General features: G+C 39.3%; 2 protein-coding genes across 13 annotated transcripts in view; both read right to left on the bottom strand.

Moving 5' to 3' along the window:
- HPSE (heparanase) overlaps positions 1–14177 on the bottom strand; it is an 18553-nt gene extending 4376 nt beyond the window's left edge. The window contains exons 1-11 of the mRNA XM_026075342.1: positions 13787–14177; positions 11538–11683; positions 9838–9963; positions 9264–9437; positions 8618–8789; positions 8160–8207; positions 4682–4775; positions 3935–4041; positions 2666–2780; positions 696–814; positions 156–302 (exon numbers count right to left, since the gene is read on the bottom strand). Of these exons, the coding sequence (XP_025931127.1) occupies positions 156–302; positions 696–814; positions 2666–2780; positions 3935–4041; positions 4682–4775; positions 8160–8207; positions 8618–8789; positions 9264–9437; positions 9838–9963; positions 11538–11683; positions 13787–13983 (1445 nt within the window). The 5' untranslated portion in view covers positions 13984–14177. The remainder of the gene's footprint in view (positions 1–155; positions 303–695; positions 815–2665; positions 2781–3934; positions 4042–4681; positions 4776–8159; positions 8208–8617; positions 8790–9263; positions 9438–9837; positions 9964–11537; positions 11684–13786) is intronic.
- Positions 14178–19967: 5790 nt separating this feature from the next.
- The window catches only part of HELQ (helicase, POLQ like), a 22142-nt gene continuing 14291 nt past the window's right edge, over positions 19968–27818 (bottom strand). For 10 of the 12 annotated variants that reach the window (XM_026075330.1, XM_026075332.1, XM_026075331.1 and 7 more), the window contains 6 exons: positions 26999–27156; positions 25240–25338; positions 24784–24957; positions 24128–24241; positions 21757–21891; positions 19968–20132 (listed from right to left, as the gene is read on the bottom strand). In XM_026075330.1, coding sequence (XP_025931115.1) covers positions 20046–20132; positions 21757–21891; positions 24128–24241; positions 24784–24957; positions 25240–25338; positions 26999–27156 — 767 coding nt within the window. In that variant the 3' untranslated portion in view covers positions 19968–20045. The remainder of the gene's footprint in view (positions 20133–21756; positions 21892–24127; positions 24242–24783; positions 24958–25239; positions 25339–26998; positions 27157–27818) is intronic. The other 2 variants (XM_026075333.1, XM_026075334.1) reach the window with 2 other exon arrangements.

The following is a 27818-nucleotide window of genomic DNA, read 5'->3' as shown; positions in this document are numbered from 1 at the left end:
AAAAAAAAAAAAAAAAAAAAAAAAAGGCAACAACAACAGAAAAACAGAATGATAACCTTGCTTTTTATCTTACAGGTTGAAAAGTATTGTTTTAGAGGCTATCTGCATGCTAATCACAATACTCTCTATAGAGGGAAGAGGAACTGTGTCCTTACCTGGAAAGTATGTTCTCTTTCCCATGAGGTAGTAGAAGGTATTCATCTACATGCTTGCTAGACAAGTCATTAGGTAGCTGCAAATATCTGGTAGCATTGTAGAGGTTTAAAGCAAACAATGTAACATCTCCTTCTCTGTACTTTGGGCTGAAAAGCAAGAGAAAAATTGCAATGATGATCAGACAATAAAGAAGTTGTGCAGAATCCAGGTGTTGTTCACAGCAGGGTCACCAGAGACAGCCGTGGCCCCACCGCCAGGGACAGGACGAGCGTCCATGAGTATCCTGACAAACAGTACAGCTGGCTGCTGGGAAAGGGGGGCCCACGTGTGCCAGAGATGGGCGCTCGCAGGGAAAGGATCTACTGCTGCTTTTATGTGTCATGGACAGCAAGGAATTAAAAAAAGGACACAGAGCAGATCAAGACTCAGAATATAGGATGGGCCGGAGATGGGAGACATCTCTCTCGCAAGTCTGGAGCCAAGATTTGGTAATTTCTAAACGCTATCCAGGCAATCTCTGTAGAAACAAAAATGCTTACTGGTGGGTGTTTGTGCAATGAAGGTACACACGGAGCTTCTTCTGGTTGGCTCCCTTTAGGCTAACACGCAGCACCTTGGTGCCAACCAGATTCTTGTATAACAGTGAAAGCCAATAGTCCTGTGTAACAAAACACATGTGCACTTATATCCACTGTGTATACTAAATTCATATTTATCATTCTTATTCTCCCTTCCCCACCCCTCCAGCAAGATGTTGGTGGAAAGACTAAGTTCAGAAAATATTTTTACTTTTGAAAGACTGCAGCTGCCAACAGGGAAGCACTGTGTGCTGACAGAAATCTATGTTTCCTTAAAAATCACGTGAAAAAGTTGGAAGCCAAAAGCACTCCCTGAGCTGAGCGCTTTCTCATAAAGCATCCAAATGGTTTTGTCATCCACATTCTTCTTAATGTAACATTCATTTTGCTGGTAACTTCAGCATTTTTCCCTTTAAGTTTCTACTTGGCCAAGGTTTTTTTCATCAGATTTATTTAAATTCACATAAATAATATAGCAAAAAAGAAAATTGTGTCTCCAAGTTGCAAAATGCTTGTGTTTGCAAGGTACATTCGGAGTCACTTTGCTCTTCATATGCTGATCTAGGAGAGCTCCTTTTTTAGAGAGAGAGGGTTTGATTTTGGGAATGCTCTGCCCTTTCAGCAGAGGGCCAAGCTCCCTGGAGCTTGATGGGAACCCATGAGGGATGAGTTACCCTTTATGCAGGGATATTTGTGCCTGACACACCAACGCTGAATCAGGACTAGTCCCCTGACTTTCATGCAGTTAGATGACACGGTGCTTTTAATTAGGTCTTAGAGGATGAATTCTGAATGCAAGTCAAGAGTAAATCCACTGAAGTCCTAAAATGATGCCAACTTAAAAGTGTTGTAAGAGCAGGATGATGCTTGCTGTGAAGAGCTCATTTTTCCAGCTCTGCTTTTTTTTGAATCTTGACTGCTGATTTTGCTCTATTAACTCTGTAACCATAACAGGGGAAAATGTGGCCTTTGGTTAGGCCTAGTAGATGTATTTTGGAAAGTCATTTCTTTGATCAAAACTCCAGCAGAGGATTATGCTAAAGCTGGTATCTTTCAAAGAGAGCTTCTTCCAGCATTTTTTTTTGTTTTGTTTTGAAGCTTTCCTAGAAGGAAAGCTGTAATGTTTCTCTCTTGTCTAACTCACCACAGACCCAGGGAAGTGACTTTTCCTATTGGCCTGCTTGCTCAGTCCATTTGTATGGAGACACAGCCTGTTGATATTGTTTAGCATCCTATTCATTTCAGTGCTATGTAAAATTGACTGCTCTGCTTTGGATTTCCATACCTTTGAAGTATTATTTGGTTTATTAGCATCTTTACTGTCTGTAGATGAAAATAAGACACATCCTTTCAGTCTAAATCTATTTTAAATTGGGGGGGGGGGGGGGGGAGTAACAAGTTCTTCCATCCCTGACAACTTGCTCCCTGGCGTAGGGACCATCTGAAACCACAGGACAGAACAACTCCATATGTTGGTTTCCTTTGTTAGATGTGCTTTACAAGCCTGTAAAAATCACAACTTGGAAGCAGAAAAATGGGAGGAAAGGGAAAAAAAAGTTATCTTCTCATCCAGAGGTAAGTGCTGTTAGCACAAAAGAGCATGCTATAAATACACAAAGAGAATGTCATATTCAATAACGGTGTTTGATCATAGCAACATGTTATTCTAAATAAATTAAACTATGCTAAATGCACCTTTTCACTTGCTTATGCTTCAGTCACTATTTGGCTCATATGTGACCCAAGAAATGCTTATTCTTAATTTCATATTATGTTGTTTTTCACTTGTGATGTAATTTATTATATTTTTCCTACAAAATCTGTTGCTATCTTGTGTTGTAAAAATAGCTATCTTCTTTTTGCACATCAGATTTTGTCTGTACATAAGTACATAAAGCATTAAAATAGTGTTAGTGGGATTGTATACATACTGGCAAAGGTTCAAAATTTGCATCCACCAGATGATAGGTTCCTGCTCCAAAGAACACCTGTCTCATCACCACATCAATTCCCTGCCTGGCTGAGAGTCCAAGTTTGTCCAGCCACCTGCCAAAAAATGAGGCAAACAACATGCAAATAAAGTTGCAGACCTAAGCTGTACTCTATTGCCTCTCTCAGACAGAGATGGGAAGTAGAAAAGAAAGAATTAAGACTTAGTGCTGACATTTGCTTAAAATCATGCAACTAAATCAAATTCAAAATTTGCAGTGATTACCTTAGAAATTAATTTCAGACTGCATCTGACTTGCAGCCCAATTTTATGGAAAAACTTAAATTCCCTTATTGCTGTCCTTACCCTGAGAAACAAGATACAGACAATGGAAACCAACAACAGCATGTGCTCTTGAACTGCCCAAAGGCATAAAAATTGAGAAATCATCACAGCAAATGACAAGGTTGTCTGTGATTACTAGGCTTTGACTTGCTGACCCATAAGGCCCTGCTGAAAAAATCATTCTGCCTTCTAGGAGGGAAAAAATACATTGCAAAATTGTTTTTGTTAATCTTCAAAGAGTCAACCACACATACCAATGCTATTTTATATGCCTGAATCTGCAAACAGATCATTTGAAGTGCTAAGAAAAGTGTGAGTTCCTTTTTTTTTTTTTTTTTCACTTCAAATTGCTAAATCTGGCATCCTTGGAGAAAATGTAGACATTACTTTGGTTAATTATTTCACAGTAGTCAAAGTGTGACACAGAAAAAGGACACATATGTCATGAAGAGCTTCCGGTCTTTGCAAAAGGATGAAGTTTATGTTATAGACTCTAGGACAGAAATGGGACGTTTTCATGCTTTTATTTCCCAATTTCCTAGTGGAATCTGATGTTATCTGTCTATACATCAAACCTGAAGTGTGACGTAAGCATCTACTTGAAAGGTATGAAGGTTACTTGCTGATGTACAACCGCTCATCTTCTACATCATCTAAAAAGTCAGAGGAAGAGGTTTTTCCTGTCTGGCATTTATGCAGTGCCCTGTGGCAGTAACAGCATCAGTCACTGTTCTCAGGCTCTGGGGACCAGCTAGCTCAAACGCAACAAGCTTTGGTCTGTGAATACAGGATTGTTACTGTGGTTTTGGGAAGCAAAATCGAGTCCTACTGACCCAGCGATGTAGTGGGCATTTAGAGGCCCCAAACTGGCATTTCTTTAACCATATAAAAATGTATAATTTATAACACGTGCTATTTTACTCACATAAAACCAGCGACATATGTATTGGACAGTTTGGGAGCTCCACCTCCATACGCTGAGCTGGTTTCTCCTAACCAGACTTTTTTACTGGGTACGGTTCCATCGACAATCTGATTAGTATTGTGTAGGAAAGAAAAGAAGGAGAACAATAATTAAATTTATGGCTTCTAAAATAATCAACATTCAAAATTCTGTGCTTCAGCCAAATGCCTAGGTATGCCATTTGCATTTAATGGGTGGTAACATTGACTGAGGCAGGATGTCACAGAAATTTTGATCAACAGGACTAGAAAAGCAGATTTTTCTTCCAAGAAGTCACATCTACTCATTTAGAACTAGGAAAACATCACTTAATAAGAATCAGGTTCTGTAAGCCTTCTCATGCTGAGTAGCATTATACTCTAAATTGTCCTGTTCTCAGGATCTCTAAGTACTGTGAAATGTGAGCAAAGGGGAGGAGGGAAATATGATCCTAAATTGCATCTCTGCCCAGTGATTAAACTGATGAATCAGAATTTTGTAGGTTTGTGAAGTTTCTAGCATCATGTATAGTGGATAGCAGACTATTTCTCTTGAGTACACCTATTAGCAGTATTGTTAAAACATGCTTTTGAATATTTACACTGACAGTGGCATCCGAGCTTTGAGGATCCTTATTATTGCTAGCTGAGCAGCTCTATTTTATTCAGGATTCTGTTCTGCTAATACCACAGTAACTGAATGTGTGAACAACTGAACAGGGTGTTGCACCTCAAGGACATCACGTATAGCTGTGGCAAAGGTATCCAGCACTTCTGGGCTCAAGAAATCCTCTCTTGTAGCACTTCGTCCATTTACATAGTAACTGAAATTGGAAGAAAGAACAGTCAAAACTAAGGAAAAATTCTACCACTGGTACAAAACAACAGAAGAACTCAGTTGCTCAATACATTTATTCACATCATCACTCTTGTTCTGTCCGGTTTTTAATTTTTTTTTGCCAAATGTGTAGGTATGCCATTTATGTTTAAGGGACTTTCAGATAGGGTTACATTGACTAAGGCAGGATTTCACAGAAATTTTGATCAACAGAASTAGAAGCAACAGATTTTTTTCCCCAAGAAATCACATTACTCATTTAGAATCAGAAAAATGTCACTTAAGAGTCAGGTTCTGTATATCTTCTCATGCTGCGTAGTATTATACTGCTATATGATAACTTGCTTTACAGTATGAAATTAAATATTAAAAAAAAACAGATTCTAACTTTTCACTTTCTGTTGGAGTATTTTGGCAATTTGGAGGGGATTGGGATGGAGGCATCCCTATGGGATGCAGTTTACTCTTCAGTATGTCCTGCCATGAGCAGAAGAGCTTTTAAGTCTGATTTGTCTGAATAAAAAAATGGGAAATCAGGATCTGAGGTTTAAGCATTTTATTAGGTTAGCATTTCATTCAGTCCTCACAGAGGTAGCTGAGGTCTTCCAGCCACAATAGGAAGCTAAAACCTGATAATCCTAAATTGATAAAGAAAATTAAACATGTCAGTTTAAAGCAAAGATGGCTAAAAGGCCAGAATTTTAAGATCCTTTGTATGCAGCCCAGTAAGGAGCAAGGATACAATTTGTGGCTTGCTAGCAGCTCRTTTTTGCAAAATAAATTCAAGCATGTAAATCTGTTCCCACCTAATGCTGAAGCTCGCTGTGCTGCATTTGACTCAAAAAAACCAAACCAAACCAAACCGAAAAAAACAGCATCAAAATCAACTTCAGCTACACAGCATTTAATTGCAGGTGCTGCGAGGACAAACTTACACCACCAAAACTGAAAAATCAAATGCCAGTTTGTGGGGCCTCATTCCTCACTTCAGCACTTTAGAATAGAGTGTCCTGAAAAAAATGACACAGGAATGAAAGAATCAGAAAACTATTGCTATTTACGTACTGAGCTGGATCTGAAAGAATTGTGCGCACATCCAGTTCTGTCTCCTGGAGAACAAATTTAGCTCAGCAGATGAAGCTAGGATCAGTTTTCTATGTGGTAAAGGTTAGTTAAGGTTTTTTTCTTATATTAAATAGGCACAAAGAAAAAAAAAGGCAGAGTTTAAAGCATCAGCTAACAAGGCTGCTGTTGTATTCTTTATTTACAAAGAGTTGGCTCAGAGTCACTGAAGAGATCTAGGATTTTCTTTTAGTGAGCCAAACTTTCACTTGTACAGATGCAGCATTTCTAAACCCAACAAGAGTGCTGACGTAACAGAAACTTGCTTCAGTTTCTCAGGCCAACCACCTAGAGGCGGTTTAAAATGTTGTGCCATTAGAGTGGGAAAATAACACAGAAAGCTAAAATATTCTTTTTTTTTGCAATAAGGTAATTCATCCTGTGATGCAGYCCTCTGATTTTGCTGTGTGTGATGCTGGGTACATGAGACCTGTGTCTCCATGTGAAAGACAGAGGTGCGACATTAAAACCTCTCCTGCCTCTGAGTCAAAAATTAACATCGGTCTGAGTTGTTTTCTTCGGTCACAGTTACAATCTGAAAAAAATCCTTCCATAGGTGGTGCACAAAGTTTCCTTTTGCCATTGCAAGTGGCCTGCAGAAATGCAGCAGAGTAGTGTCATTGCTTCTACACTCTGCAGCCTGCCATGGAGACCCTGATGCCCTCGAGGAGGACAGTTTCCCAAGTCACCTCTTACTAATGATGTTCACTCACTCTTAAAGGCTATATAATCTGAAAACATCTGAACTAAAAGACCCCAGAGCTTTAATTACAGAAGGGTGCGACTTGTCTGGGGAGGAATGCCGCGGAACGAGCTCAAAGACAAATTTTGAGACTGTGAACTTGCATAAACTCAGACAACTGGTAGATAGGATCCCACGGTTAGTCCAAGGAGGAAAAACATCCAGGAGAACTGCGGATCTTTACAAGAACTGTATTAGGGACTCAAGAATAAGAAACATCGGTGTAGATGTAAGAAACTAATGGGGCTAAATTGTGAGCTCTTCAGTCACCTCCCAAACATGAAGGAAGCACGTGGAAAGTGAAAACCAGCTCAAATTACAAAAGATGGGAAAAAGAACCACATATACAGGAAGAAAAAAAAATCAGGCCAAAGCACAAAATGGGATATGGTGAGTAATGGACACAAAGAGTAGCAAAAATTCATTCAGCAAGGTGGAAAGAGCTACTCTAATTTTTTAGTGAAGAAGGAAAACCTTCACTGCTGAGGCCAAGCACTTGCCATGCTCTAACTAAAGCTTAGCCTCGCTACTGGAAGTACAGATCTCTCTTTGCTTTAAGGGACATATTTTTCCTTGCAGCTGTTCAACAACATTACCATCCAGTTTGCTCCATGCATTTCTAAAAGGTAGACAAAAGCATGATTCCAGAGCCAGAGGACTTGGTTGAAATAGCCTGCCCTTGAAATATAAGCCCCCAGGTGCAGATGATGAGGTCGCAACACATTCACACAGAGAATGTCCCATTTCCTTTAGCATTAGGTACATTTTTGCAAAGCACATTTTAGAAATGAATGTGTGTAGACACATCACTGTGCTATTCACTCCCCTCTGCTGTGCCTGTCTAAGCAGGAGAACTCTTTTGCCTGTAAAAACAGTTTGTGCTTTCTGGAATGCAGCTCTTCTGCCAAATAAGCCCGAGCTGCCTAGCTTTCCTCCCAACTGTCACCTCTGCTTCCCGTTGGAAGGTATATTTTACTGGAAATTGGTAACATTTGAAATAACCAGAGCAGCTGCTTCGTTTGAAGATTTCCCTAGCTGTTCATAGCTGTTGCAACGTAACATAGGCAGAAAGACCACCACCACTGTCAAAACTCTGCTCATCTGGGGAAGTACCATTATCCAGCTCCTTGCACCTCCACTCTGAGAAATAAAGCTGCCATTTCTCTTTATTACCAACCCTATTTCCATTTTTCTCAGTGTAAGTATTTAGCAAGCAAAAGGACCTTGTACATGTCATTTCCATCACTGCTATGCCTATGTTATAAATTACTGGCAGTGCTTTCAGTTTTGTGCACTAACTAGCCTCTCCAGGCACTTCTTGCATTTCTATATTATGCTCTCTCAAGTAATCTGCTTATTYGGAGCAAAGGAGGCATACAGAGTGGCACACAAGGAACCATTTGAATTGGTATTTCCTTCCCTCCCCTTCCCATCAATAAGTTTAAATCCACATTTCATGAAAAATTATTTGTTAAGCAAGCAACTGGACATCTGAGTTGGACTTACTGGTGCCAAGTGACAGAATCAATCACCTTCCCTCCCGATTTCAGGAAGCTGCGAACAAAGAGGACAGGGTTGTTGGGAGGGTTAATTTATGTTTGTGCAACACAGAGATTCCTAGGGTGAAAAGTCTAGCTTGGCACTAGAGCCAGTGATTAGTTGAAAGACATGTGGATCAGTGAGGTACTGCTAATGTCTTAGTTGCAACTAGCTGAGGAGTTTAAGCTTAAGATCTTGCATGCAGGTAAGATTTCAGTCATCCTCAGTCCAAAAATCAATGATTCTAATTTAAGAAAAAAATCAAAATAAATCAGTTCTCAGCTAAATTGGATTTATCTGTATTGTTCCTCCTTAATAGTGTCTCTGAACTTGTGCAAATCCTCGATTGTACCTCCTGTGTGCAGCTGCAAGCGGGCGACCACGGCTCTGCACCAACTCACCCGGTGGCTCCCACTTCCCCTCACCTCCGCAGCAGCTTCTGTGTGTGCTTTCGTGGCCGTCCCACATCAGGACCGTAGAGTTTCGATTGACGGTAGAGGGTATAGTTATTCAACAGGTGACGTAAGTGAATGAAATCTTGTCCTAGCTGGAAACCGTCAATGTAAATGCCAGACTTCTTCCTGAAACTGTTTGGTTCTGGGAGAGAGACATGCACATCAATACCCATGCCTAGTCTTGGGAGACAAAATACCAACCATCTATGGCTTCGCACTATATTGTACAGTATTTGAAAGAGATTGTTATTTGATACTGAAAGAGTGCACTGCAGTGAGATATTACATTCTCCAGCACTCTGTCCAAGCTAGTCTGCATAAACAACGCTCTGCACTTGATGGAGCATCTTTCATCTGGGAACCTCGGAGTGTTTTCGGGAGCGATGAATTCATCTCCAGCCATTCAGTCACTGGGCCTTCCGCCACCTCTCTCCACATCAATTAAGGCCTTAATATTTTCCCAGTAAAATATTACCTTGCTCTTTTGGGCATCATCCAAAACGTGCTCTTACAAGCACATTGCTCTGAAAACAGCCCATACCTCATGGCAGCACATTTCCAGCCCACCGCAGTGGGCTGCCTGCTTCTCTTGCCCACAGACACATTTCGTACTTACCATTCCCCAGTTCCCAGGACATGTTGTACCTCTGAGATGCACAGTAATCCAACAGCAGCTGAGCATTTGAACTGTCCCACTGAAGGCCATTTTTCCTCAACAAGGCATTGAGCCCAAAGATCAGATGAAGCTGTGAACAATTTGCAAAGCTGTACAGGATGTCCACTGTATTTCCTGCATGATGGAGAAGCACCGGGGAGACCATTTATTTCAAAGGTCCAGTGTGCTAGTTGATTTAAAGCCAAATTAAAATCTGCATTGTATGCATTTAACCCGGTGCTGTAGATATGTAGGCTTTCAGAGCCAAACCAGAGAACCCAGCTCCAGTGAAGCTTGTTAAACATTACCCTGCAAGATGCTGAGATTTGCCTAACTCCTGCAGTGACCAAATAGTATTAAATACAAAACAAGAAGACAGAGAGTAGGGTAAGATTTTTTAGAAACATCTCAATGACTTAGACAAACCTTAATTTTTGGTGTCAGCTCCTAACTGCCCATGACACTTTTACCATGGAACAGAGATTTGCAATCTCTTAGTTATAAATTCCAGTGTAAGAATCCATCAAAATCTTACTTGTAATGGTGGTGTTTTTGTGCTTTTTCCGGTACTGTTCCTTAAGAATTAACGTCTCTTGGGTGGGCCACTGGGCAAGTAGTAGCTCCTCAACAGCTGAAAACCCAGATCTTAATCCACAAGCCTCTGTAAGACAGAATAAAGCGTGACAGCAATAAACCCATGGCAAGGGTTCAGTGTGCGAAGGGCTGTGTCCCTCACCAAGAAACGTAACTAGTTTATGTAGGGCTGAGAGCCAGTCCTGCATTTCTATCRAACTCGTCCCTACTTTCATGACCAATATAATAATCACATGGAAGAGGAGGACTGAATTGATATATATGTGTGTGTATATGTACGTGTGTGCGTGCAGATATGTGTGTATATATATTTACGTATGACCCCATTTAAGGTGATGGAGATGGAAAGAGGAAAAAAAAGTCTAAACTGGGCTTCTGCAAGCTCATATAACTTGTGGCCGTAACCTGCTAACCTGTTTTCATTAGAGAGCCCCTCTGGAAACCACTGGAAATCATGACTAAGAAGCRCAGGCCATGGTGCCCAGACAGGCATGGCACTGGAGGAGCAGATAAACAACCTCCGTACAACAATACCACATGGTTAATAGCTCTTATTGCTTAAGAGAGATATAAAGCACCACTTCCTGTTCTATGTGATGAGAACTGTTGGCAGCATTTCCTGTTTCATGCAGTAAGAACTGCTGACTGTATTACAAGATTCAGATTAAAACCCTGGCAGAAGTCTGCAGACATGTTCCGTTTCTCTTCATACGTAATTTTTTTTTTTTTTTTTTAAGTATGAAAACCCATGGAGGATCACACAATAAACCAAAGAGGAAGTTAAAAGCAGGCCAGAGTTACAAATATTCAAAGAGGAGCAGGGTATTCGAGAAAGTGGTATAGGGTGAAAATAATACTTGACTTCCAAACCGAACATCACCCATTAGTATCTATATACAAAAGGCTACTCAATGTTTTTTCACATAAAACAACTCTAGAATGCTTTATATATTTCACAAAATTTGAGGAGGAAATTAACTTTAATTTAGTGAATGTAAAGGAAAAATATTTGCACACAAGGACCAAACATAAGTGAAGTTCATCAGGGCGGGGTCAGTTTACACTTATTTTTTAGGAATGCAATGCAGTACTGCTCACTGTCAGCCTAACTCTGATTTTGGGAAAGCTAGACAAAACAATCACTTTGCTCTCAGCAGATTATTACTTTCAGCCAGTACTTTGTTTTCTGGATGAAACTACAATTTTTGAGCTGACCTTGGCTGGCTCCCAGACGGTGGGAGAGTTACAAACGCTGCGGTGGCATCACAGAAATGAGTATCGGGCAGCAAAGTTGCAGCAGATACCGAATACATGAGGGATGTGTTTTGCAACTTTCCTCATTTTCACAGGGACCCTGACAGAGCTCATTATTTTGATCATGCTGGAGGAAATGAGAGATTGACAGATTGTGGAGAATTTAGGGAATTGTGTAAGGCAGGGAAGAGAGAGACATGGAGAGGTCCCAAAACAGAACAAGGTCAAAGCGGAGACAAGTCTGGAAGATCCTTACAGAAGGGAGCAATCCTGAATCAGTGGAGAAGCACGAATGCTGCAGTCACACATTTGCTGCATCTGCAGCACACTTTGAAGCAATTATTTTATTAGTTAAACTACAGATTGTTTCATTCGCATCTACTTTACCTTGCTTCACCTGAAGTTCCCAAATGATTTTCTCTTCTAAAGTTGAATCCTTGTTGGGATCGAAAATCAGAAAATCTGTTTTGGTGCCACCAAATCTCAGGAAGCCTGGGGACAAGGCTCTCGCAAGGGTGCGCAGTTTGGGATTGCTGAGGGAAGAGTATCAAGAAATGGAAGAGACATTATAGTCAGACTAACTCATACTGAGTGTGCCATCTCATGCCTCTCGTGTACCTGTATTCCCAGTACTCTGTTTTATATAAAAGGGTCATTGCTAGGTCAAGGGACTAGGAGAGCTTGAAGGAGTTGGTAAGTGAGGGAGATGCGCTCCAGGGATCACGCTCACTGGTGAGGAGCTGAGTCACGGGCGGTGGGCAAAGTAAGAGAGCATTTTGAGAACAGGCATTTTTCTCCCCTAGWTGTTTTTGGTTTTGTTTAGACAAAACTAACATACCAGTCCCATGAGAAGCTGGATGTAAAACTGACTTTACACCATCATTCCCAGTTTCCCTAAACTACAGCCAAATCAAATGCTTTTGTACCAAAGAGAAGAAAAGAGTCCATGTTGGGACTAACATTAGTTTAATTAAGCAGACTTAAAACACAGCATAAGCTATACTTTTGTGACTTGCATGAAATGAGCAGGGTGCACACCACTTAAACCTAGCCTTTGCTAGGGGAAACAGAGAGAGAGAGGCATCAAGATGACMTCTGATACACAAGCAATATCACTACTCTGAGGAGATCTGGTGCTGATTACTGCCCACCAACAACTTCCTGCTCACAGTGACAAACTGAGCAAAGCTCAGGGCTGCATCCGCTGGCTTCTGGCCCGATCCTACTCTGCTGCTGCCAGAAGGTCTAAAGGTTGCAGACTCAACCTCTTTCAAACTAGGTGGTATCACCCTCCCCCCACCTTGGCAAGGAGGAAAAGATGAACGAGGTAGGATGAGGAAAATCAAAAGGACTAAAGAAAGAAGATGGGACTGAAAAATGGGATCAAAGGAAAGAAATAAAATAGCTTCAAAAATTATAGAATCAAAAGGAAGAAAGAACAGGTTAAAAAAAATAAGAGCAAAAGCAGGAAAAAGGAAGGCAAGAGAGATCAGAGCCAACAGGATAGACAAGGAACATCACCGCTTGGTAGTCTTGAATTGTTCAAAGTGTTACCAAAGGAGGGAAGAAAAAAAAAAAGAAAAATAGAGAGCTTCATTTTTAGGAACTGTAGATTTGGCCTCAGTTGTGACAGACCCTCCTTGGCCTTTATTAGAGTTGACTTTAAGTCAACAGCTCCCTGGCAAATGTTTCCAAAACTACACTAGGACTCGGATCATTTTCTTACCTTGTAGAGTGGAAGGGCAAGAAGCCCCTGGCCCCCAGCCTGGCCACACGTAACCCGCTCTGCTCAGCATCTGAAAATTTCCCTCTCCTTCCAGTCTGGTAGCAAGGCTGCTCCCCTCCTGAGTTTACCCCTACATCTTTTTCAGTGAGTATCATCAAAGCATGTCTTCTCCCCATCTAACTGCTTCTTCTCCAATTCCCTCAGCAAAAGGTCACAGAGTAGTCAGCACTGATGACAGATACCAGCTTGCTGTCCTGGGACAATTAAATAGCTTATTTAATCTCAAAGCAGACTGGGCAATCATAACTTCTATTCCACAGTGAAACCTCCCAAGTCTCCCCCATCTAAAGCTTCAGGGGGTGAGGGTCCCCTACCATCCTTTAGCTATTTCAGTACCTTATGTATCTTAAAGACACCAAATCGAACACGGCCAGTGCAGGTTACATGGCTTTTGGATTGCAGATTTTGAGCGTTGATTACTAAAGCTGTTACTAGTAACTCACCTACAGCTGCCCAGTTCCTCCTTTGTGGGATCCCTCTTACTTCTCCATTTGAAAGTAGCTTCTTCTTTCTACTCTGCATTTACCCAAGCAGTGGGTATGAGCTGCATCCCAAAGTGCAGAGACACAACCTAGCTCCAAAATTGTAAAGCTGTGTCTCATTTCTGTAAGGGACCAGAGCAAAGCTGTGAAGGATGGTTGGCCTTTCCTCAGTCAGTGCCAGGGTCGCTGGAAGAAGGAGAGGTTCAGAGAGGGTCTCCCCTCTCAGCACCCCTTTCTGCTAAGGAGCAGGGCGAGAAGAGCAGGGGGCTGGGGAAAAAGAAATTTTCACGAGACAGAAGAGGCACAGCCTTGCTGGGTGCTGCAGGAAGGGAAGAAGAAGAGGGAGGAGGCAAACACCTGTCCCTTACCTCAAGAAGGTGACATATCTTGGGTCCTGAGCCAGGCTGGCATCCAGGGTGAGAGACAGGAAGGCTGGGCTGACTTCCCTGAGAGGTCGTCCCCGCAGCCCGAGGCTCAGCACTGCCACCTTCGACTCCCGCAAGGTGTCCGGCGGCTGGCTCAGGGCTTGCCCGGGCAGCAAGCAGAGCAGCTGCAGCAGGAGCATCCTTCTCAGGGCTGCTCAGCGGGACCGGTGAGCCGGGCCGAGCCTCGCGGGACCGCCGGGCTGCCGCCTGCGCCCCGGCGGGAAAGGGATGCAACTCGCCTCCGTGGGCGGCTCGACTCTGCTCTTCCTGCTGCTGCGCTCCCGCTCCATGCCAGCCCCGCTGGGAACGCCAGGAAACCACCCCCTTGAGCGCGTGGCGGGGAGGCTGGCCGCGTCCCGGGCACGGCACGCACGCTCCCACGGCTCGCAGGGGGAAGCGGAAGGGCCAGCAGGCAGCCGTACCCGCTGCGGGCATTGCCGCTGCAAAAGGATGCTGCTCTCTTTGCTCGGGCAAAGATTTTTACCGCCCTTCCCTCCCCAAACACACCCCTCGATAGCGATCTCATCTGCCCAAGCGACTTTCAAGGGTCTTGCACCTCACCCAAGCAGAACAAGAGGCAGGTAAAAGACTTTGATCCTTGTTGCCTGCTTCTGCATGGGGAGGGGATCGCTACTCTTAAGAAGTACTCTCGGGAAGTACAGTGTATATAAATGGGGCTGCGACATCCAACCCTTTGCTACAATACCATCTCCTTTGGCAGTATCCATTCTTAGCAGAAAGCACTATTCTGAATTAATTCACCCCAGTCATACTTGTGGTATTGCATAATATCATAGTATAAAAACATTTAAAGTATTTTTCAACAGTTATGTTTAACGTGACCAGTACAACTCAGAGAGCCCATCCATATCGGTTCTGACTTCAAACTTCTTTTACCTGGCTCATTTTGAAATGGTGGTTTGCTAAAACACACTGCAAATTGCCAAATACTTATCTATTATAGTATAAATGTCCAGCACTTCCTACAGTCACATAAATAAGTCGGGGAATTAATCAGCCTGGCTCAAGTGCACACTTGTCTGTTCTTTCCTGTTCCTGCTTGCTCTAAATTTTTGTACCATGCAATTCACTGACAGATTAAGATAGACCAAACAGTGACACTCCTGGCTGTCTCAATATCTGACTCAGTATAATGCTTCCAATTTTAGTGCTACACCTCCAATTATATGTCTACACCTCTAGGAAGGGCTGGAATGAATCACTCTTTATGAAGTACCTGTCAGAGTAATAATTCATATATCAGTGGATGATTGAAGTGTCACATGAATTACCCAACCCTATGAACAAACCTAGTATTTAAGAAATTAAATAAATACATGACAAATCATTGTGGCAAACCACTATTAAAGACACTACTACAGATACAGAAAATATTAATAGCTGTCAGCTGAGATACAGCCTGTGCACAATTATTTCTGCTGGAATTCACTAGACTTGCCCCTTCAATTCTTAAAACAGGGTTCTTTGTACAGAGATGCTTTGAATCAGTTTTCATCACTCTCTGCCTTTCTCACTGCACGGGCACAAAATCTGCGTTCCAAATGGTGAATGCTGTTATGGATTCAATCCATATATTGCAGACAGTATGAAATGTCTAGTGGGTGTTATGCCTTTAATATCCCAATAAAATCTTGTAACTGGAAAGCTATGTGTAGCTAAATATAAAAAGCTGTATGTATTAAATAGGAAGTGTTAATTTTCAGGCATTTTTCACATTGCATTATATACATTTGTAAATTCTGCAAAATAAGGGAGATCAACATAGAAGCGTGTAACCCCTTCTACAGAAAAGACAGAATTTGAATGATTTACTATAAACTACAGACAGAGAGGGTGTCAGAACCAGGACTTAAAACCACTTTCTTGTTTTTTAAAGCTAGTCACATACCAACATCCCATTTTGCTTCCTTATTCCAAAGAAAGCTTAAACTGTGCCTTGCGGTTTTCAAAATTCTTTGGTCACACAATTCTTATCATGCAGTTCTGCTTATTTCATGCCAGCAGTGCCATTACTAAACTAAGAACTAAGAGCTAATAATAAAACATTCTGGGAAATTAAACACACAGAGAAAGCACAGAATTACTGCTAATAACAACACCACCACAGCTGTTTGTGTAAGAACTGAAAACTTCATGCGCAAGTAAAACACTAATATATATTTAGGGAATTCAGTAAAAGTTCAATACACAAAAAGCAAGAAATTACTGTGACATTGCAGCATGAATGTGGATGAACAGAGCTGCCTGTGTCAAATTAGCACATAAATGCTATGTATTTCTACATAAGAAGATGAGTATACACTTGAAAACCGTACGCGTTTCTTTGAACAGAGATTGAAAATCCAGGTTATATATTTCAAAATAAATATTTCAAAAGTCTCCCAAATTATTTTAATGTCATTCCTTACCAATGCCAGCTAACTATTCTGCTTTCATTAATACCAAAATCGCTTTGAATTAAGGAGTTGGGTAATTTCTTTATTTAAACAGAAAATTGAGCTGATGCAAATAAAGACAAGCCCGTTAAAGCTTTCCTGTAAGCTAGTCTGATTCCCTGCCCTCCTGCAAACAGACAGCCAGATTTTGTTCTGACATAGCACCTCCCAGTTAATTTTATTTCTGAAATCAGCTCGTTAAGAAACATTTAATGCACTCCATCTATTTGGAGATGAAAATGACATTTGATCTCTCTCTCTCTCTCTTTTTTTTTTTTTTTAAGTTCTCAGTATTTCTACAGCTACGTAGATACTTTTCAAAGACCTTATTTCCGTGGACTGTGTTGCTGACAAATTTAGGTACTTCAAGAACGTTGCTGAGCTCGATTCTAGCACACAAAATAAAATAAAAAGAAGCTTTAAAATAAATGACAAAATGAGAACTGCCTACTCAGGACTAACTTGCATGGAAGTGGCTTTCTAGAACACACAAATCACAATAGGTCTTGTTCACACAATGAAAATTAACAGCTAAACAGCAGTTGAAGCCTGACACTTTTACCAGTTCTTCCTAAAAGATAGTTTTTAATAAATTCTGCACAGGGATTCCCAAAATGCAAAAATAAATACTTGGGGTAAAAAGAAATCAGATGAACACAAGAACTGGTCTACACAAGCCAATTAAAAGTGGAATAACATGGGTTACTAAGAAATTGTCAGGAACATCCAATATAGCGCATCTGCCTGACCTACCTTAACTTCAAAGTGCCTGTCATGATTTTGCGCAGACAAGCTAATCATAATTGCTTCTTCCCTTCTTAGACAAGCTTTAGGATGTAAATACTCCTTTGAACCAGGGAAAAAATTCTTTGCCTTCCAAAATTTTCTGAAGCTATCATAGCACAAGCTTTTCCATAGTGTGGCAACTAGTAACAGGCATTCATTAATCCAATAAATACCCAGCTTTATACCTGCATGCTATACTGGTTTTTGAGCCCAGTGCTATGCTTAACATTGAAATACCTGAGCATCTTCCAGCAGTACCTAAGTAACATAACTAGTATCTGTTGTAGTGTTTTTTGTTTTTTTTTCAAACACACTTCCATCCAGGGAGAAAGCATGTGTAATTGATTTTTTTTTTTTAAGAATGTTTAATGATACAGTATTACATATTAATGAAAAAGAGCAATGTGGAAGAAGTGTACTGGCTTGATTGGTTAGACTATTTTTATTTCAGAAAAAGACAGGTTTTCTATAACAGAATTTTAAACTGCAATCTCATTCCTTTCACTTCTAAGGACAACAAAGGTCATGGTCAGAGAACGCCTGGGGAAGTTCAATCACCCATTTGGCACAGCACAGACTGCAGAAACAGAGCAGCAGAGATGACAAACGCCAACCTAATTTTCTTCCCAGACTGGCCTTGTGAAGAACTGAATCCATCTGCTTGTTTCCAACACATAGGAACCTTTGCTACACTTGTCAAAGGGGCTGGTTTTCTACAGAAGATACTTGACTTGATTCCTAAACATACATCTCATCAAAACCATATCTTGCAACAGTGCTTGTGCATCAGCTTAACCAATGTGAGGACAGGGGAGTTACTGACCCAAATATGCACAGCTGTCTGAAATGTTTTTCTGCTGTTTCCCCTTTCCAATACAAGAAAAAAAAGTACACTTAATTTTAAAATTAATTAGCATAAAAGCAAATACAAACAACATCTTTAAGCATGACTGCAGTTAATGGCTCATTAATTACCCGTATAAGCAACAGATTAATTCTTCCACATCAGTTATTGTAATTAAATGATTTGCTGTCAGTATTTTATTTACCCCAATTTTTTTCCCACACTTCTCATGAGTTTATGAAATTCCAAGCAAGTCTGTTTCAAACTTTTCAGGAAAATAGTCAAGCAAACCAACAAAGCTTCAGAGCACTTGGTTCAGCCTTAAAGGCACCACTAAAATTTTCCCTCAGGAATGTTCCATCAACTGCTTTGAGATGTACTCACAGTCATGCTGAAGTATATAGCTTCTGTCTTTTAAAGCTATTTTAAATATAAAACCAATCAATTTTTTACATTAGCCATCATTTCGTCAAAATCTGTTTTATTTAAAAGGGGAAGCATTAAAAGACATACTTAGATAACCTCAGGGCATGGCAAATACAGGTTCTGTACTTGAAGACTAATTATAACTCTTACTGATAGAGCCAACTTCACAAACGTGTTCTGATGTTTCCAAAACCATTGTGCCTTAGGTACTGAAATAACAGTAACATGATTCCCTTGAGGGTGCTGAAAAGTCTAGCAAACAAATGACTCATGCTGTCTCTGAAATTTGCAGTTTCGAAGTTCTTTGCCTGGTTTAATACTGAATGTACTGTTAAATATTTCACTTACCTGAACTTTTAAAGCCATAGTACACAAAGTATCAGAATTGTGGCCTTAAAGGAATGGTTCTTCTAAATGAAGGCTAACACAGGGAATTTACTCACTACCTAGGATTTCTCTAGTGTCACAACCAAATGGGCAATATAACTTTTTTTTAATCAGTTTTCCCACCACTGCCACCTTTGGACAAGTGTTCAGCCTCAAGTTCTTTACTGTAAACTTCAATACAAACGTAATAGCAGATCCTAGTCGATTTAAAACATTCTTATCTCTGGAGCCACAACACAAACATAATGGTAGAATTGAATAAAAAAGGCAATGCTTATTAAATTTTATCTTAGGTTTCCTTTACTGAATAAAGGGCCAACTGATTTTACATAAAAATGTCAAACTTTAACCTTGGCAATATATTGGTTACCAACTGGCTTTCAAGTCACTCTATGTGCAGTGCTGTAAATTATAATGCACTACATATTAGTCATGTAAAGAAGTTTACTACATCACAGCTGAAAAACATTTGCAAAATTACTTTTAGAAGCCTACCTTTGTGCCAGAGTGGATCTGGTAGACCTACCTTTCAAAACCTAGCTAGAATGACTGACATTTGCTCATGGAGTCTCGGAAGTTGATGTGGCTTCGGGAAAATGAAACAGTTGTTTAACTCTTTCTCTTTAATAGTAAGTTGTCATATATAAGATCGATATTTAAACCTGCAGATGTCTTCATGATCATTTATCTTACACAACATATTCAGAAGATTGTTACAGAAACATCCTAAAGGAACTGTCTTTCCAGGTATGTTAGCAAAGACTGAATACAAATATGTTTACCCCAGTTAACAATGTTTAAATTAGGAATCACTTAGAATTTCTTATGAAGCTCTGGCAAAACTTCTGAATTATGAATTACAATTCTATTTCTCTCATTCTATTAGCTATGCCTAGAGGACTGGGATTCCTACAAGTAGTAGGAATTTTGGAGTAATTCACTCAGGCAAATGTGTCCTACAGAGGATTTACAACGAAAAGAAATTAATTTTCTATTGTGCTTTAGAAGTCAGCTATGAACCTGAGAGCTCTAGGTCTACAAAAGCATGCACCAGTCAGTCCAACTGAATTTAATATCATGTCTTTTGATTCTAATCTATTGCTGAAGAGGTTCATAATCAGAACCTTCAAATGAAATTTACTTTAAGTAGTAATTTGAATTCAAAATTCACACAAAATGAGGTATACAAAAGACTTTAAATATTTATTATAATTACAGCAGCTTTATACATGACAAAATTAAAAAGTAAAAGTATTTGAATTCTATTGCTTCATGATTTTTTTTTTTTTAAAGAAAAAGTTGGTCAGCAGGCCCCTGGGATATCTGCAGGCATCCTTAATAGTTCATCAACTTCTTCTTGTAAAGCCTCAGCTTTTTCACTCAGCAGCATCTATAATTAAAATCAAATCATTCGGAAACAAAAAGTGCATTTGCTATACTGCAAGAAAGGATAAAAAACAATCTGCTTTCCAAGCTTGTATCTGGGTCTTTCAGAATGAAACAAAAATAACTTCTGCTGTTGCTAGCAAGACTGAGGCATCTTTGTTTCAAAGGACTGTAACATTTTCACAGGTACTACTGCTAACATGTTTTACTGTTTACTGCATACCAATATGGAAAACACTGTAAAGCCTAGAAGCCACAAAATTCATGAAATACATACAAATTTATTTTTTTTAGTCCTGCAGTTTTAAGTAATACATAAAATGTAACAGAACATAAACCATTTATCTAGTACCTTTAACAAAAGCATTTTTAACTTAAGGCATTTATTTTCAATGTTAATATAAGCATTCATACATTGTACCTGTCAAATTACAGATTCCTTGCTTTATGAAACACTTGTAAGAGAAGCACAGTCTTTTATATTAGGCACGTAAGACATGAACACTAGCAACTGTTCAGTTACTACCCTGAACTGTTTGTTACTGGCACTTAATAGAGACTAACCATCCGCCAGCAGAATTTGTAGGGTAAGACATGCGAGCTTTCTTCCTCCTAGTTAGAGCAAACTATCAGTTTAATATTCTGGCATGAGAGAGGGTGTAAGCTAGATTGCTGGATTTGGCACTGAAACAGATGAGGAATATGTGTATATCCTGTTCTTTTGGCTCACATAGCAGCAGAAAATGCAGCAAAGTGGCTGCAACAATCTTAAACAGCCATTAACATTTCTTCAGTGAAGGAACATTTAAATCCCACTGTCAGTACTTTTAATCAGTATATACAGTATATACAGTATAATCAGAATATACAAAGCAGGAGTTTGTTCAACTTGCAAATTTTTTATACCAACTATCCCTAAATTTGTTCTAAGCATTCTCTTATTTTACTGAATAGCTTACTGTTTTAGCTGAATTAAACATGAAGCTGATGCCATCGCAACAGCCAATTCCTTCTCTTCTATTATTTACCTGTGTGCCTAAGTCACTAAGTGTACCTTACAGACAAATATGAAGCGAAGGCCCTTCTCTACGAGCATGCACTCAAAAAGGTAGACAACTGAGGAGGAATGGATAACAGGACATGATAAAAAGCAACATGGTAAGAAGGTAAGGTGAAACCAGCAAGGTACATGGTTAAATTTCCACAGCTCTGACTGAAAGGTGAAGGTAGTCATTTACTTCCCATGTTTCATCAGACAAGCTGTCAAACTTTGCTTCCCCTTTTGAAAAAGAACAGAACTCTCCCCTATCCTGTACATAACAAACTATTAAAAAAATAATTAATATTTGCCTATCATTCAGGTGCATTAAGGCCAGCAAATGCTGAATTCATTACTCTTGTAACAATCTTAGACAAATAATATTGTGAAGAACACTAGTACTTCAATAGATTCTTAATACAGATCAAAAATTTTAATCTCAGACATCCAAAACCACCTGAAGGCTTCAATTACTACTAAATCAATTACTACTAAACTGAAGGCTTCAGTTACTTCAAATTTCACTCACTTTCACTTTTGACAGTTGGAAGTTTTGAAGCATTTTTTTTTAAATATAATTCCTACTTACTTTTGCAGATGAAACTATTTGTTTGGCTTGACATCGTGACAAATGCTCAATCATCTTCACCAGTGTTTCTGGATTTGCATTAGCTAAGTGTGCTAAAGTTTTGTAGCCTGCATTATAAAGCTGTTTTGCACGTGCCTGCAAGCCAAAAATTAAGGTGTGGCAGAAAATTATTAGACCAGACAATAAAAATCGTCATCCAATCTCTATCTCTGCATATCAATTTGATCCCTTTTGATTCATCTTTTGAAGAACAGCAATACTCATTGCAATGGAGCTGACCTTCTGATAAGAGCCTCTATCCATGCCCACCCCTTAAGAAACAGATTCACCCATAGCATTTTCCCTACACATTCTTACACAGCTTAATAACATTTCGCAGTATTTTCTGAGCCCACTAATACTGATTTTGGCATCCTCTTTTGTCATCTTTCTTTTCAAATTCACTGTCACCGACAGGAATGACCATCTTACATTTTTTAGAGGTATCTAAATAAATGAAGGTTGATTTAATCTGAAAAATCTAGTCCTTTATTTTCTGCAATTTAAAAGACAGTCGTACAAGCTTCCATAGAAGTCCAGAAAAGCTATACTTTCCTGTTAAAGGCTTATGATTACTTTTTTTCCTTTAGTGTTATGAGTAATATCATTTTTTATTTCTGTAGTTTTGTGCAGAGATATGGCTGTGAACTCACATATACAGGACATGCTCTGGAATTGAAAGATCGTGACCATTAGGGAGTTTTATCTGCTGCTTTTTACTTGGGTTGGTCCTGTTGCGATGAAAGAAGGCAAAGCAGCTGTAAAGTATTTGCTAAGCAAAGGCTACTTCTGGAAGAAATTTTCTTTCCGTAACAAATAGTGCTAGATCTTTACAAAGTTTAAATAAAAATGCACTTCTAGTCCAGTCATGGAAGACATTTTGGTATAAACCCAAGTAAATAAACACTTTTGTATGCTGAGTTATAAAGTATAACTCATCAATTTGATGACCAAGTGCTACATCTCCAAGCATTTGGTCATTTATCTTTTTTCCTTGGCTTTTTTCCTCTTTTCTTTAAAGACAAAAAGAAAAAAACCATGTATTTGATGGCAACTACCCATGCCCTTTTTTTTTGATAAAGCATTCCAAGAAAGGCCTACAGACAATAACGGTATTCTCCATGGTAACTGAGAACCAGAAACATTCAATTATGGGAAGGAGGTGTCATGTCACAAAAGAATAATTGCCAGCAAATATTTTCTGTGCTTTATTTTCTGGTTACTGTGTGCACAGTATATCTGATGGCCCAAATTATCTCCACACTAGTGACTTTAATCTCATGGAATGGTTTTAGGTTGCTCTTTGAACACTATTTTCAAGAAAAGGAAAAATGAACAAGTTTTTTTTCACTCCAGTAACCACAGCATTGATTTTAGCAGTTTCCTCCACAGAAATCGATGCAAATCTTGTCTGTTAAAGATTACAGTCTATCTGCTACAAATACCATTTTTCAATACAGTTTTAACTCCAGTGCATAAGTAACATGATGTTAGCAAGAACTTTGAAAAGCATAAAACTTCAGCAGAATCATGCAGTCCTGATTTATCTTGCCTTTACACAGAAAAATGCTCCTGTATAAAAAGTTTGAGGCAGGAGGAAATAGATTTGCATTCCCCTTTGCATCAAATCCTGAAACTTTTACGTACATACATATAAGAAGGATTAGGCTGCCATTCTTCACCGCTCTTTAGTTTCTCCCAGAATAAAACCTTACTGCCACCAAATTAAAAGGTCTGCTGACAAATTGATTCCACAATATGCTGAACAGCCAAGCTAGATAATTTCGAAAAGAAGTCCAGTGGCTACTCATAGCCTTGCACTGAGGCCCCAAAACATTTTTTATTTGAATAGGAGTCTTCAGCTCAGAGGCCAGCCGAATTTATTTAAAATGCACATAGCATCACAAAAGTTATTGTAAAAATGCAGGTTCCCAATACAACATACCATATCTGTGAGAATCTTCTAACTTAAGTAATGTTAATTCTTATTTCTCTTTGCTCCCATAAACTGTGAAGAATCCTTACCACAAAAGTGACATGGATTCTGGTTTTCGGTTGAGTATATGGCTCTGTAAATTACTGCGCAACTACAACATTTTCACCGTTGCTGTGGTAGCAGCCAGAAGAAAAACATAGGCTCCAGCTCACATTTTCTGAACATTTAGACTCTTTTTTCTCCTGACCTCCAGAAAACACTGCAGGACATTGGCGTGATACTAAATTCTTAATAAAACATTATTTTGGCCTTCCAGAGATACTTGAGTGACACAGTAATGTTTAACACAAAAGTTCACATTCAAGAGCTCATGAACAGAAAGCCAGGTTTACTAACCTCTAGAACCCCTGCTACTTCCATTAGAGGGATGAGCTCTGCCTTAACACAATAGGTCAACTGTTTGGTAAGTTCTGTCAACAGCGCTTTATAAACCCAAAATTCCTCCARTTCCTGAAGAGACAAGAGATTAAAAATCAGAGAAACAATTTTAAAGAAATTGAGCCCAAGTTCTATACACTGAACTACTACTGATAGAGCTCTAAGGCAACAAGCACATATTCGGCTTTTAGACAGGGGGAAGCTGTTATCTGTAGTTACCCTCTGCTAAACATTCCAAAGCTGAGACAGTTTCAAATGACTAACAATAAATTTTAAAAAATGAAGCAGCAAAGAGAGCAAGCCAAGGCAGCTGTTCTCCTAGGATGGCATTCTGCAACTAGATGATCTTATTTCAAAGAGAAAGAAAGGGAAACTTCTGTCAGTTGTTTCATTAACAGCACATTCTGACACCGTGATCAGTGCCCTGCACATGAAAATTATTTAGCATTTTCTGTCACGCCTTTCTGAACAGGAAATATACACTGTTTTGCACAGGAAATGTGAAATATAACATCTGTTTTAAGTTCTAATATGCCACAACAGAAAAATATTAACACTGTTTTGCAAAATAGAAATCCTAAAGAAGGTATTTAGATATATTTAACACACACTACCTCACAGAAATGTAGAACACAAGAGGCAAACGAAGCAGCAGAAGTAAGGAGACTTTGCACATATCCTCGAGACATATTAAATTTTTCTGAAACACTCCACACATTGGTCTCTTTCAGTAGGGTATAAAGGACAAATGACAGGTACAGCCTGTTTATAATAGCACTGTCCATGTTCTAGGAAGAAAGCAAGTTAGAATTCAGAGCTAACAAAATTCCAAATGTTCCGATAATGCAAGAATTTCTTTACATATATAAACAAATGTATATTATGTTACATCTGAAATATATTACATGACATTAAGAAAACCAATTAGATGAGGTTAAAAGAATCTTAATTATTGAAAGAATAGTCATAACACTAAAAAATACTAATGGAAAAGTTATCTAAACATTTCTAAATATTCAAATGAAAAGACTAAACTGTTTTCTCTTAGGAATCATAAGCTTTCAGCCTACCTTTCTGATGGCTTGACCAGAAGCCTTTTTTGTAATAAAGCTTTCAGGTACTCCCACAATATCTGCTACTCTTTGCTCTGCTGCACTTAGCTGGTTAAACTAAAACAGAAGATTGATTACAGTCAAAATCATTTTTCTCTATTAAAAACTCATTAAAAGTTAGAGTTACAAAACAGAACAGCTGCAGCCAATGTGAATGTGCTTTATCTAGACATCAAAAATAATTCATCTTAAATGCATATAATATTGAGCCACCTGCACACATTGAGGTGCATAATTTTGCTTTCCCTTATTTTCCTCCCTGAATAACTGGATCTTTGATTCCTTTTCAAGGAGAACTATTCCACTAGTATAAAAAACTATATAAACAAATCTGTTAAATTGATAAACTCCTGGTGTGTATGCAGGTATGAAAGTTTTCTGTGTTTTTTTTGTGTGTTTGTTTGAATGCATATCCTACTTTAGCATTAAGGTGCACACAGCAGGGCTCTTTTTTACCTTCCCCTCAGTAAAAATGTTTACTTCTATATTTGTACAAAATTAGAGATGAACAGATAAAAACAGTTAAGAACTTACAACCACCTTATTGCCATGTGCGCTGTAATTTTTTTTTTTTTTTTTTAAGAGTATCATCTACATAAAAACATCTCCTTGATTTAAGGTCTCTCCTCAAATGTTAATCAATGCTAATACTAGGTTTTATCAACCAGAAGATTCCAGTGTCACCAAATATTTCACAAGTAACTGGTTGTAAAATCAAACAAGTCAGAAACTATTTTTAATGTTCTACAGGTTTAACAATTGCTCTGCACATGCTCCAAGATAACCATCTTTCAAGAATTTTCAGATATTTAGTTCTCTTATGAAGCACGTTAGAGAAAACATGTCTATTACTCAAAGTGAAATAGTGTTTTTAAACATCTAACACTTGGCTAGCTATTAAACTGACTTGCTTGTAGTCAGAGACCTGCAGTTTCTTTGCCTGTTTGAATTGTCTGTAACTTTCAATCCCTTTTGCAACTGCCCTACTTAACAAATGAAATATAACCACGTAGATTTTATTTCTGTCCCTAGTGTACTACACTTTGCAAGAGAGGGAATACCTGAACTATTGGTGGATCTTAAAGTGCACAAGAGTAGGATGAGGGCTGTGCTGTCAGGGTTGATAGAACCCTAGCAGTCTGTGGGAATGTATGGGTCACTGGGTAACAGTTGAAATCATGACTGGAGTTAAGGATAATACTGAGATATTAAACAGGAAAGACTGAAGACTTAGGTTTACCGGTGAATTTTGCTCGCAAAACCAAGGATGAAATAAATGAGCATCAGAAGGGAAAGATGGCTTTTGACTGATTCAACCAGGTTTTCCTTGCAGGACTAGGATGATATGGTTAAGTGTAAATGGTTTATGGTGAGCTCTTGTGTAAGATTCAACAGTCAGACTCTGGTCATAGCGAGGCTAGCACCATGGTTAATGTTAGGATGTGGAATATTGGGAACTGAAGAGATCAGTTTCATATTGCATATTCTTTCTCTTGAACACAGCTAAAAATATAGATGCAAATGACATCTTTTAGGTGTTTATGAAATATGAAAAAAGCACTTCAGCTGTATGACCAAAAATAAAATAACATAAACCATTACCTTTTCATCAAACTGTTACCCCAGCAGTTACATTTCCTATAATTAAAAGATAATTTTAAAGATAATGAGCAAAGTTAATATATGCCCTGATCCATGTCTGAAAGTCAGTTCTCACCTGTCTCAAATATATCATCCAATCTGGGTTACAGTTATAAATCATATCATATGGAGTTGCCAAATAGAGAAGATGAAGATTGCTCTCAAGAACCAGGMCTTCCAAACCTTTCTTCAGTTCTCGGTAGAGAGCATTGCAGTATGCCAAGTCTATAGACCCTAGAATAGTTATTACAATTTTAAACAGGCATACAGAGTTATCAGATATAAAATAGATAAATACATTTCAACATGGGCACAGTTTATTTTCCACATTTTCCAAAAAATGTTAGTCTTACACTTCAATTGCTATCGAAAAGTCTTTTGGCAATAAAGACAAGATTGGGCATGTCCTCTCAACTTCTGAGTATGCATAGTTTAATCATAGGGCTTCTTTCCCTCCAAACCGAACACCCACTATGCCTAAGTCTACTCTCCTCAATCCTGCCAGTGAGGGGGATGGATGAGAGGAGGAGGAGACGGACTTTCCAAGTTAACAACTGGCTGCGCTGCTGGTGTTGGCAACAGGGTTTTGGTTTCTGCGACCATGGGACCCTGTTTGAAGATCGACAACTGCTGGGGAGAGATGGGATCCACCTCACTAAGTGGGGCACGCGTGTCTTTGCCAACAGGTTGGCCAACCTGGTAAGGAGGGCTTTAAACTAGGAAAGATGGGGGAAGGGGAGAGTTATAGTGACAGGGTAGTTGGCAAAAGGCGGCTCAGGTCGGGACGCCTCCAGCGGGTGCATGCAGCCAGGGAMRTGCGCACAGGACATGGCTATGGAGGATCCTCTTGTATCCTTCCAGGGAAACCTGCATGCTCGATCACCTCTCTGAAATGC

This window comes from Apteryx rowi, unplaced genomic scaffold (genome assembly GCF_003343035.1).
Source record: "Apteryx rowi isolate R43461 unplaced genomic scaffold, aptRow1 scaffold_401, whole genome shotgun sequence".
Classification (NCBI taxonomy): Eukaryota; Metazoa; Chordata; class Aves; order Apterygiformes; family Apterygidae; genus Apteryx; species Apteryx rowi.
Note: the sequence above shows the minus strand (reverse complement) of the source record. Positions and strands in the feature narration are given on the sequence as shown.